Consider the following 13,279-nt stretch of genomic DNA (forward strand, 5'->3'; position numbering starts at 1 on the left):
CCAGTCCATTCCATTATTCAAAATATCCATTTCATTATAAATTGCCGATTTCTCAATGTTCACGCGTAATTCGATCTTTAAGTCCTTTGTTACTCCTCTAATATGCGTTGCGGAACAAATTGACTATATACCTTTTGTTCCTCTCTTGATAAACTTTCGATTGAGGTACAATATATATCTGTAATTAGGGGCTGAAGGGTCCTGCCAGACCATTCCATTATTCAAAATATCCATTTCATTATTCAAAATTGGCTATTTCTTAATTTTCACGCGTATTTCGGCATTTAGGTCTTCAAATATTCGTTGCGGAACATGTTGACTATATACATTTTGTTCGTCTTGTAATCAGCTTTCGAATGAGGTATAAGATTTATCTATAATTAGGGGCTAAAGGGTCGCCGCACTCCATTCCATTATTCGAAATATCCATTTCATTATTCAAAATTGGCTATTTCTTAATTTTCATGCGTATTTCGGCATTTAGGTCTTCAAATATTCGTTGCGGAACATATTGACTATATACATTTTGTTCGTCTTGTAATCAGCTTTCGAATGAGGTATAAGGTTTATCTATAATAGGGGCTAAAGGGTCGCCACAGTCCATTCCATTATTCAAAATATCCATTTCATTATTCAAAATTGGCTGTTTCTTAATCTTCACGCGTATTTTGGCATTTAGGTCTTCTAATATTCGTTGCGGAACATATTGACTATATACATTTGTTCGTCTTGTAATCACCTTTCGAATGAGGTATAAGGTTTATCTATAATTAGGGGCTAAAGGGTCGCCACAGTCCATTCCATTATTCAAAATATCCATTTCATTATTCAAAATTGACTATCTCTTAATTTTCACGCGTAATTAGGCATTTACGTCTTCTAATATTCGTTGCGGAACATATTGACTATATACATTTTGTTCGTCTTGTAATCAGCTTTCGAATGAGGTATAAGGTTTATCTATAATTAGGGTCTAAAGGGTCGCCGCACTCCATTCCATTATTCAAAATATCCATTTCATTATTCAAAATTGGCTATTTCTTAATTTTCACGCGTATTTTGGCATTAAGGTCTTCTAATATTCGTTGCGGAACATATTGACAATATATTCATTTTGTTCGTCTTGTAATCAGCTTTCGAATGAGGTATAAGGTTTATCTATAATTAGGAGCTAAAGGGTCGCCACAGTCCATTCCATTATTCAAAATTGACTATTTCTTAATTTTCACGCGTAATTAGGCATTTAGGTCTTCTAATATTCGTTGCAGAACATATTGACTATATACATTTTGTTCGTCTTGTAATCAGCTTTCGAATGAGGTATAAGGTTTATCTATAATTAGGGTCTAAAGGGTCGCCGCACTCCATTCCATTATTCAAAATATCCATTTCATTATTCAAAATTGGCTATTTCTTAATTTTCACGCGTATTTTGGCATTAAGGTCTTCTAATATTCGTTGCGGAACATATTGACAATATATTCATTTTGTTCGTCTTGTAATCAGCTTTCGAATGAGGTATAAGGTTTATCTATAATTAGGAGCTAAAGGGTCGCCACAGTCCATTCCATTATTCAAAATTGACTATTTCTTAATTTTCACGCGTAATTAGGCATTTAGGTCTTCTAATATTCGTTGCGGAACCTTTAATAGCTGACTATGCGGTATGGGCTTTGCTCATTGTTGAAGGCTGTACGGTGAGCTATAGTTGTTAATGTCTGTGTCATTGTGGTCTTTCTGGATATTTGTCTCATTGGCAATCATACCACATCTTCTTTTTGAAATTTCCTCATTTTTATGCATTTTGTGGCATTTAGGTCCTCCGTAAACCCTCTTATGGTCATTTCGAATCAAAATATAGCTATTGTGTCACAGTCAATTTTTTTCTATATTTTTTTCACTATTCACCGCTTCAATTTGAATAATGAAACATAAACCATTTCATTATTCATTATTCATTTTTCAATAGTGAATAGTGAATAGTGAACTATTTCATTATTCATTATTGAATAATGAATAATGAACTATGAATAATGGACGTACTTCAGCGCGGTCTATATCTATCAGTAAACAAATTGCCAAATATGAGAGTACAAGGATAAAGGCTGCGGATTTTCTATAAAAATTTCCATATAGTTAGCATTGAATCAACACAAGGGTACATAATCCTTAAAAAAGACTATAAAAAGACACGGATAGAAAATTTGTTAGGTTTAACATGTTTAATAACGTTCAGATATTCTGTGTAAAGTTGACAATTTCTTATCACTTTTCTGTGACCTGTGTTTCTTGATCTCCTTCTACACAGGCAGGTATGTTGTACAAATAACCTATCATATATCATGTCATAATACTCTTTATAGTATTTATAGATAGATTTGGCTGTGTTAATTAATGCCCTTGCAACGGTCAAATCATAAACGGTATTATTTGTTATGTTATGTATGTCTATGGATAGAACTTGAAGTGGCTAGCAAGTTTATACATGAGTGTATTCATTGTGTATGTTTACATATACAGTTTTAATTAAGGTTCATGTGGACCCTATGGCTAAAATAGCCGTATTTTCACCTCAAAATTTACTATGAGTACAGGCAAACCTGTGAATCTGGAAACGTTTTAAGACATAGCATGCCCTAAATAAATAAAATTCAAATGCATTGCATAATTTAGAAAATTCATAACTTAACTGGAATTTGCCGTACACATTTTGTTCGTACGTGTATTTCTTATGATTGTATTCTATCATTCTTTATACGGTTTTGATTGTAATATTAAACAGAGGTTTTGATATTATAAATGTCTTTTTTGAAACTCACTTTAAAATTATATCCTAAATCAATAGACACGTACACATAAACAGCCTTCTTTGTTTGACCACTAAAGTGAAACCTAATACATGTGTCTTAAATATATATACGTGAACGCATACCAGCTGTACATGTGTGGTAGTAAATTTTACAATGATAAATTCAACCTTTAATGACAGGTAACCCAATATACATGTAAATTAATTTTACCTATACACAAATCCTTGATGGACCAAATCTTATTGATATTGTGATTGATTCTTGGTCATATTGGTTGATTAACGTCCAGTGGCAAATATGTCATGCATTTACAGAACGAGAATATCTTAATAATAAACATAAAGCGGAATGAAGGTCGGCGAAATTTTGACTGCCACTGGAAAATGAAGTTATATTAGAAAGCCACCGACATTTTGCCTTTCAACAGAGCACTCACTGACACCTCACAGAGTTGTTGAGAGGGTTCTTATCGTGCAGGGAACGTGGGAATTAAATGAGTCATCGTATTAAACGTCCCCATTCTCAACTGATGTGGCTGCGTACATTTACATCCTCATTCCTGCACTGCAAAACGGACGCCCCACTTTGGGAAGGGTTCTATTGCAGGTAAGCCGCACAGCCAAAACTGAACGAATAGACTTTATTTTCATGACTTAGAATTACACATCTTGAAACAGAAAACAACTAATGATTTCTCAAATCTACATATTCAGTGTATTTAGAAAAAATGGAGGATACGAAAATGCCAGCAACAATTTCAGATGTTCCGACACCAAGTTTCTTAGTAGACTTTGACAAAGTTAAGAAGAATGCACAGAATATGGTAGATACTTGTCAGAGACTTGGAGTTCAGCTACGTCCACATATGAAGACGCATAAAACTGTGTTTGTATTAAATACTGTAGTAGGAACACATAAAACATATTTTCGTTCTACGTTTGTAAATTAAGATATAGAATAAAATATTCGTATGTTTCATAGAAAGGGAAATGGTATTATTTTGTAGTATTTATTTACCATCTTCATTTTAGGGAAAATACGTGACATGCAAATATTTTTGCGTTTAAAATAAAATATATAATTGTAATTATATGATACAATATGCTGATTTATTGCATAGCAATATAATCTTTCCCACAGAAAGTAACCAAAAGTAAGCGTGCAATAAATCTTCAAAATTCATGACGTCAATCATCAACTTCAAAAATCTTAGTGTAAACCAATTTTTACTTTCAAATAAATAAATTTGGTGTATTTACTGTCTTCTGATTGGTTAAAATAATTAGCTTTATTTTCAATGTTATCAATTTTTATGGCGACACGCCCACTCTAACCTTGTGTATTCATACGCAAACATCTGTGTACGTTGTTATTTGTATTAATATATATCTTTGAGCCTTATTTTTGATAGAAATTTATTTATAATGAATGGCAATAATTTATTTTGAATTTATTGAACCATAAAATTAATTTTTGACTCTTCACATTTAACATAATCCGCTTCGCGGATTATTCAATGTGAAGAGTCAAAAATTAATTTTATGGTTCAATAAATTCAAAATAAATAACAGCCATTCATTAAATATTATATTGCTATACAATCAAAGAGTTATTGCATGAATATTTGTGGTTATTGCATGAATATTGGTGAATATTGTCTCTCTAAGAACATATATTGCACTCGCATGCTCGTGCAATATAAAATTTTACTCTGGACAATATTCCCCAATATTCATACAATAACCCTATATTATTCCATATTGATAAAATATTAGTAGGTTTTTCTATATGAATTGGATTTTGAATAAATAAGCATATTCACCTGCGGAAAAAGGATATTCACCGCGCAAAACGTCGCGTGCTTTTACGTGTATAATTTTGGTAAAAAACGTTTGATGTACAATTGATTTTGGTAAATATTTTCCATTACATTCATTTCTCTCGGAATATGGAATAAAACATTTACTGTCTTTTGCTTCAGTAGATATGTGGTTTAAATGACTTTTGAAAAACTGATATTCACTTCGGCCGTTGGCCTCAGTGAATATCAGTTTTTCAAAAGTCAATAAAACCACACATTTACCTCATCAAAAGACAATAATTGTATAATATTCCTGACATCGGTTTTGCTTTTGACGTCACGTCAACCCAATGATAATATTATGCTCCTAAATCAATGTCTTATTTTTGAAGCTTGAAAATTCGTTATTGATGATGGTCTTTTTATCAATTTCCAAAGCAAAAGAAGCCTCCTTTTGGTTTATTAGATCACTGAATATTTTCCTCAACATTCTAGCAGCTTTGGACTTTTATTTGTTTGTGAGTGAATTGGTCAAGATTATACACCAATAAATTCCTTTAAAAAGGCGTTTAATCCTATAATAAACTGAACCAAGTCACTCACAAACATATCATAAAAATCCAAAAACGTCCTTCGGACTTTTATTTGTTTGTGAGTTAATTGGTCGAGTTTATACACTAATAAATTACTTTAAAAAGGCGTTTAATCCTATACTATACGACTTTGGATATGACAAAATGAAATAACATAGAAATTCCGCTCTAAAGATAAAATAAACCATGCTTTATTTCAGTGAGCTCGGTACCTTAATGACCAACGGTACAAATAAAAGGATAGAAGTGTCAACTTTAGAAGAAGCGGAATTTTATGCTAATAATGGATTTGATGATATTCTCTATGCTCATCCATTGATAGCTACCCGTGTTGAAAGGTTTGTTTTTATAAACAGGAAAGCTAAGAAATGTAGATTACACATTAATGATATGTAACACAACACCATTAAATAAAAAAAGACATCTAGAGGTTAACAAACATGCGTTACATAGAGGAATTACAAAAGTTTGTAGAAGACGATATTTCTTTTTACTGTCTTATTTTGTCTGTATTATGTCTTAATGAGGGCGGTAGACTAAAATAGAATTATTCTCCCCAAGTAAAAGTGTCAAACGCCCCTCATTGTGGTTTTATTTTTGTACCAAGTTTTTTGTAGTTGTAAAACTGATTGAGTTTAATATAATCTATCTATTTACATAAGTACAATTCTGTGCATATCTTCTTTTTCCTTTAGATTATTAATGATATATCGCTTCAAAATATTTGATATGACATAACAAATTCATACTAATACATTGTTTCAGATGCAAACAGTTAGCTTACAGATTAAAAGCTTTCCATGTGATGATAGAAAGTTTTCATGGATTGAATGCTTTGTTGAGTTGTCCGTTAGAGAACGGCAAGAAGTGGTCTGTATATCTAGAGATCGACGACGGTAGTGGCAGAAGTTAGTCTTTTTACTTTTATAACTAATTTAGAGACACAAAACAAAATCTTCATACTGAAGTCAAGGGTCTAAATTGATTTTTGTATTGCTGAAAGCAATCTCCGGTAAAGAATTCATATATATCCTGTTTCATTCTATTTAAAACTGAACTAAAAATATACTCTGCGATACCATTTTTCGCGTATTAAGTTGAATGTTACGGAGCAAAAACAGAAAGATTATGAACTCAGAGTCGGAGATTATGCAAACAGCTGAAAATTATCGGTCTAGACTTTTAGTGCATTAGCATCTTTGTTGCAGAAATGATATTTATTTGAGAGACTATTCTTTCAAATGAAGAAGTGTGTAAGATTTTAACATAAGTTTTGACAAAAAAAATCAGAAAAAAAATCATCGATTCCATAAAATAAAACTTTGTAATATCAGGATATTTAACTCAGTTATTTAATTATTTTTTTAAAGGTTGTACAGCAAATTTATATATCTTATTATGTTACAGTAAAACGTTTATGGAAAACCGAACTTTTTTCTGAAAGCATATTCACTTGAATAGCTTTCTTTTGAAGTTTATTTAAGATTAAACATTCAAAAAAGGAGTAGTGCTATCTCAATATGTGTTGCTCTTTTATTTTTTTCTTGATAGAAGATCTTTGGTGTTTACAAAAAACTTATAAAATATACTACATCCACAACATGCTAAATTGAATCGTATTCTTATTTTGATTAGGTGGTGTACCATGGGATAGTGATGACGTTATTAAACTTGCGAAAGAAGCCTCCGAATCTCCTCATATAGACTTACAAGGATTGTATTTGTTTAATGGTAGAACGTATGAAGCAAAAGGGACGAAAGGAATAGAAAACGCAAACAAGGAAGGAACTGATCTACTGACATCTCTACATAAAAGGTATGGTATTAAACTTCGTCATCCTGTTTTCCCTACAAAATAAGACGATGTGGTGAACGCATTTTGTAACAACAAATGGAAGGATAACGGTTGTGTATGATTTGAAAATAACATTTGTGAAATGATCGAATAGTTTCCTCTTAATACTAGTATGATAACTCCATTATTCTATTAGTTTTAAATCTAAATTTGACTATCTCCTCGGATAGTATCAATATCAACGATAGCATTAAGCCTTACAAAATTGTAATAATATACATACATATTTTTGTTTGTTTTTACATTTCAAAATTGTTATAGGTTTACTGACAACAATATGGAATGCAGAACTTTAGCCATTGGTAATACTCCAAGTTGTTCTCGTCCACACGAGAGTATGAATGTACTGACTGAATTCCATCCGGGAAATTACATTTTCTATGGTTCGTATTTTGAGGTTTTTTGTTAAATATTTGATGTTATTTTTTTTCCTTTCTAATTTACATTTTTTAGCGAACATGCACCAAACACATTGTACATTAATTTTATAACTATAATCACAACATTGATTAATAGATTAAGATAGGAAGCATTGTTTACCAGTATCATCACTCATGCAATGCACAAATTTTCAATATCTTCAAAAGGGGTACTAAACATTATATATATGTATTTTATTCAAGAATTAAATGCTTCTTTTTGATATTTTGTTGGGGTGTTCAAACGTTTACCGAAGCACACCTTATATAAGTGCAGATGCTTTTACAACTCTATAAAGATCCAAAAGGAGCATTAAATTCTCATAATTACATTTTTCTGCTACAACCATGTAAATACGAGTACAATGTATTTGGAATTTTTCGGTTTATTGTCCTATGCCATGAAATCGCGTTTTCTCCTGACTATAGTTCTAAACCTATGATCATTGTTTTAGATATGCAGCAGGTCACCATTGGTAGTTGTAGCGAAGATGACATAGCTTGTCGTTTGACAACACGAATTATTGGACATAAACCAAGCCATAATATCTTCCTGGTAGATTGTGGATTCTTGGCTCTTAGTTATGACGGAATGAAGGAACATCCAGATGAATTTTCGACCTTTGTGGACAATCCTGATTTAAAGTAAGGGCAGTGTCTGTGTGTTATTACAGGTGACAGGTGCTGTAGCATCTTGCGTAGTACCTGAATGGTGGTATTATTTACAACGGAAATATAGTAATAGAATTGTCCTAAAAAGCCTTTGAAGACGTTTTCTCTTTTGCTTCAAAAATAACTTATTGATAAGTGTTGAGAAATTATTCAGTCTTGTAATATATTTCATGGGGATCAATATTTGTTTGCTTAATCCAATGTTTACAGTTTAAAACACGAATACATCTTTATGCTTATATCTTTTCTGCGGACATAAAAGTTGTAAAAATGTCACTTTTTGGGTCCCATGAATCGAAAATCCAAAAGAATCATTATTACATATTTTAAGGCTGTCTTGTATAGAAAATTTTGACATTATTTATAACGATGGTGGTTGTAAATCCATTGTTCAAGCTTAATTTAAACTGTTGTAAAGTATTCAAAAAGACTTCTCAAAATGTGTTTACTTATTTATACATAAAAATTCAAATCTTGAAAAAAAGATTTTTTCAATATTTCAGAGTAATTGGATTTTCACAAGAAATTGGAAAAGTAACTACAAAATCCGGCGATAAACTCAATTATGATAAATATCCTATTGGATCACAGTTGTTTATCTTTCCATGGCATGTAAGTTACAGCAAAGTTATAGAAAACATCTGAATAACCGACATGCTTAAAAAAAGTTATTACATATTCACGGAAATCGTTCTGTGTTTGTAACCGCTGACATGGCAGCTTACAAAGTTGTCGTTGTTTGGTGTGAGTACTTTTACTTAAATACTCAAAATAGATATCACCTATTACAATGTGTTTATACAATTTATTTTTTTTAAATCTCAAAAATTGATTAACAGATAAACACTTTTCAGCCACAACTGGAGTAAAAGACTACCACTGAAAAACACAGGATTCCAACTATGCAATCTAAAAATTAAGCAACAGGAACCCAACAAAAAAACCGGGGATGAACACATGTGCTGCTCTGGATTAGTAAGATTTTCTTGCTCCACCTCGTTATTTGCGTAAATCAAAAGATATTAAACATTCGCTGGTGTAGCAGTTGATGAAAAAAGACTGAAATATGCTTAAGACAACATATGAACATATATCTTTCTTGTAAGAAACTCTCTATCAAGAAAAGTCATGATTGGAAAGCCCTGGAATATATCACCAACTTGAAGATATATACTTCATAGGTATACTCTGCTGGAATGATGCCATTATCATCTTTTTGTTGTAACGTTTAGTCGAAAATCTGTCAATAAACTCTATGTAAAATTAACTCGTTTAAAGCGTGTGAGCAGTATGTATATTTTATTTTCTGTGTTTTCGATCTGTTTTAGTCCTGTGCCACCGCTTGTCAACACACAGTTTTCTATGTACATTCTGGGAACAAGATAACTGACATGTGGAAACCAGCTAAAGGATGGTGATTTAAACAGACTCGGTGGAATACTGCATCTCATTAAAAAAACATAAAGTGTACAGTTTAATTTGCATATACACATTACATTCTATCGCTGTTTTCTGCTCTTTGGTCGGTTTTTTTTTAACATTCCCCATTTCCATTCTCATTTTTATAGCATACAGAATGCAAAAGAAGAAAACCATTTGCAATATAATAGAGACTATGGAAAACTAACAAATAGATCAGATTTATTAATTGATACATTGATATCTGTAATGGTTTAAACAAAAATTGTGAAACGAAAATGCATATGTATCATAAGTAAGTATTAAGTCAACAATACCAGATTTACTTTCTCCAACAAAAAATTACAAATCACAATATTAATCTAGAGGATAATATATATTCAAGGCAACACTAGAACAGCATATTACTTACAGTAGAACGAACACACGAACAAGGAAAAAACACCACGTAACTTAAACGAGTACAAATACAGAAACAAGACAAAAAAACATGTAACTTGAAGGAGAACAATTACACAAAAAGACAAAGAAACACATAACTTGAAGGAGATCAGACACAAAAACAAGGCAAAAAAAAACACGTAACTTTCAGAAGAACAATCACACAAACAAGACGAGGAAATACTTAACTTACAGGAGAACGGACACACAAACAAGGCAAAGAAACACGTAACTTACAAGAGAACAAACACGCAAACACAACAAAGAAACAATATACTCACAAGAGAAAAGATACACAAACAAGGCAACATGTAATTTACAGCAGATACTGAGATAGCCTCTATATAGGTCGTTTGTCGTCCTATTTTCGTTATGCATTACTTATCAACTAATATATGGCTTAAAATCGGATTTTTATTTGTTATGACATGACATGATGACGCCATGAGGAAACACTTTGAAAAAAAAATCTTCCATGAACCGTCCGATCGTGGATATGAATATAAATAGTGTGCCCCATGAGTGTAGTTTTTATAGGAATTTATTGGTTTATAAACTGTACCAAGTCACTAACAAACATACTATAAAGGTCCTTCGGATTTGTGTTTGTTTGTGAGTGAATTGGTCGAGTTTATTTTTATGTGCTGAAGCCAGTATTTCATTTTTGATGTCTCATAATTGAAAAACATTTGAATTAACGGAGTACTGTTTTATATTTTTGACTAAATGTACAAAGAATATGCGGTTTAATGTATTTGTTTCTTGTTTGTGAACTATAAACAAAAATGACAAGGTCTAAAAGAATTAACTATATCAAACTGGCGTTTAATTCTTATCATTTTTTAAAATTATAGACATTAAAGGAATTTATTTTTCACACTCGTAACATCTATCACACGTAAACTGTATATTTGTGTCATTGAATAGGTCTGGTGCATGAATATATTTTTTGGTTAACGCAAACATATGTACTCAATGAAATTCACAATCTGATAAAAAATAAACTACAAAACTCTTATTCGAACAATTGTTTTGTGTTTATTATTTGATTTAACGATTAAAGCGAAGTGAAAATAGATTTGGTAACGTCGATCCAGATTGTGTCATTATCGCCGTCATCTTGTTTACATTGATTAAGAAAAGAAGACATTACTCCTAAAATAAAACATTTACACATTTATACATCATTGACCCTCCGATGATTGACTATTTGAATGTTCCTGTTGCATGGAAGGTAAATCCAGAAAGCGCTTCGGACGCACGACATTTGTATTTTTTTAGTACTATTTCCATTTACTAAAACTGAGTCGATACCCCATTTTTGTGGGCTCTTAGTACCTGAGGTTATTATAGACTTATGTGTAAGTACTTCGGTGTCAGGATTTAAATTAAATTTAAGAAATATCACGAACCTCGGGTTTCAACTCTCTCAGGGAAAGTTGACCTTATATGAATTTGATTTTTTCTCGTGTGAGAGTTTCTGATGAAGGTACAGAAAAATGCTTCTTTCGTTTTTATAGTGTTGCTATCAATTAAATGGAAAAACAGCAGCAGACATACGAATTTGGTCATGCAAGGGCTTATATTTCTCTAGGGAAAACAATGAAATCCCTCTTTACAAAATTGGAGAATTTACCTTTGGGTATCAGTCTTGTATTACAACTTCCGTTTCAACATGGAGGGAACTGAAATTGTCCATTTTTTCTGATTTTTTTTCTGGGCTCTATTTTTTCTGTTTAATTAAAAAGTAAAATAACAAAAATTATGAACGAGTGGGTCGAAAAAACGTCACTCAGTCATTTTGGAATTCAAATTACAGTACCACATTGCTTAAGCTGAGACTGACAATCATGACACCTTCAAAGTGACACAGGATTAAGCATGTTTAACCCCAAACACCCCAGCCTATTTTACTCTCGTTGTATCGAAATCGGTTGACTCGAAATTTCGGATGAGTCGAAGTTTTCACGTGGTCTAAAATAACATACCTGTAGCTCTAAATATATTTTAAGTCTAAGGTACGAAACATTTGATTTAAGGGGTCCGTCTGAGATATATGAGTGAACAAAATCTGACTCTGGTTTTTGCTATTAGAAAAGAAAATTTCCAACAGAATCATTTAGCATTAAATGAACATGATGAATATAAAGCGGGCGTATTTTTTGGGGGGCCGGAGGTTTGCATGTCTGACCTGAATGCTTGTTTCGCCGAACTGATATATTATCTTTTTTTCTCAAGGCCAGACTGCATGCTGCCTGCTGGGTGTGGCCTTTATGTCTCCTTTTCTCGACCGTCGATCATTAATTCGTTGTCATTTCAGACTCATTCGTAGCCTTTTGTTGATTTGGAACCCCTCACTTCCCTTCATTTTGTTTGGTGAAACATATCAACCAAACACTTGAATAAAATTGCGTGTTCATCTGTTTTAACTCGTGTCGGTCGTATTGTATTCCATCGAATAGCCCGGCGTATATCTTGTTTACAACAAGAAATCTAACGAGGTTGTGCTAACTTAACATACAACAAACGAGAATTGCCCAGGTCTATTTATTACTGACAAGTCTCAAATCAATATATCAGTACATAGCTTTGAATCTATACTATCATTTTATGATAGACAGTTAACAGGGAGAATCTGATACTACTATAGTCTCAGGGAGAATAAAGCATCAAAAATGTCCTACCCTTACACTTTACAGCAACTATAAAATATACATGCCCCACGTCAGAAACCGTTTAAAAAGTGTATTTTACACTTATTTTATGTTTTTTTAGGCTAAAAACAGGTCCCAAAAATGTTTCGCCTCGCTACGCTCGGTGAATTTTTAAAACTTCGCCCCCCCCCTTTCCAAAATCCTGGACCCGCCCCTGAAAGTAGTCATCACTGTGTTACAATCTTAAAACAATTTTACAAAAAAGCACAAAATTAAGCATCTATCAAATTAAAAACACATTCACTGCTTCGCGTGTCTGACGTCAGAAAATTATACGTCACATAGGAAGAAATTTTGTCGTTCAATATTTACACAAAACAATTTTATAATTTCACATGGGGATTCCCGGAATGTAAGCATACAGGGTTAAAAAATCAAAAGTATGTTAGAATTAGTTTCAGAAATAGACCGAGATTTAAAATTGTCCAGAAGTTCTGTAGAATTTCTAGGAATTCACAAATGGTTAATACCACTACTCAATTAAAAAAAATGTCGTTTATGTTTATATATAAAAGTTTATGCTGAGTTGAAACATATATATAGATTTTTAAAAAT

General features: G+C 32.1%; 1 protein-coding gene across 2 annotated transcripts; it reads left to right on the forward strand.

Annotated features, from left to right (window-relative positions):
- Positions 1 to 2,175: 2,175 nt before the first annotated feature.
- LOC143063243 (D-serine dehydratase-like) lies at positions 2,176 to 9,661 on the forward strand. 2 transcript variants are annotated; one of them, XM_076235260.1, is made up of 9 exons: positions 2,176 to 2,312; positions 3,524 to 3,695; positions 5,405 to 5,542; positions 5,970 to 6,112; positions 6,840 to 7,020; positions 7,321 to 7,442; positions 7,934 to 8,123; positions 8,654 to 8,762; positions 9,479 to 9,661. In XM_076235260.1, the coding sequence occupies exons 2-9, from the start codon at positions 3,538 to 3,540 to the stop codon at positions 9,566 to 9,568; spliced, it is 1,131 nt and encodes a 376-aa protein (XP_076091375.1). In that variant the 5' UTR covers positions 2,176 to 2,312; positions 3,524 to 3,537; the 3' UTR covers positions 9,569 to 9,661. The 2 variants fall into 2 exon arrangements, with proteins under 2 accessions (XP_076091375.1, XP_076091374.1); XM_076235259.1 differs by lacking the exon at positions 2,176 to 2,312 and adding an exon at positions 2,968 to 2,989.
- Positions 9,662 to 13,279: the final 3,618 nt, after the last annotated feature.

The sequence above is a fragment of the Mytilus galloprovincialis genome, chromosome 2 (genome assembly GCF_965363235.1).
Source record: "Mytilus galloprovincialis chromosome 2, xbMytGall1.hap1.1, whole genome shotgun sequence".
In the NCBI taxonomy this organism is placed as follows: Eukaryota; Metazoa; Mollusca; class Bivalvia; order Mytilida; family Mytilidae; genus Mytilus; species Mytilus galloprovincialis.

What these genes read in the sequence shown, in the direction of transcription:
- LOC143063243 (XM_076235259.1), top strand. An exon ending in CTGACATCTCTACATAAAAG is followed by an intron (nt 7,021 to 7,320) that starts GTATGGTATTAA and finishes AAATTGTTATAG; the next exon opens with GTTTACTGACAACAATATGG. An exon ending in TGTTTATCTTTCCATGGCAT is followed by an intron (nt 8,763 to 9,478) that starts GTAAGTTACAGC and finishes GATCTGTTTTAG; the next exon opens with TCCTGTGCCACCGCTTGTCA.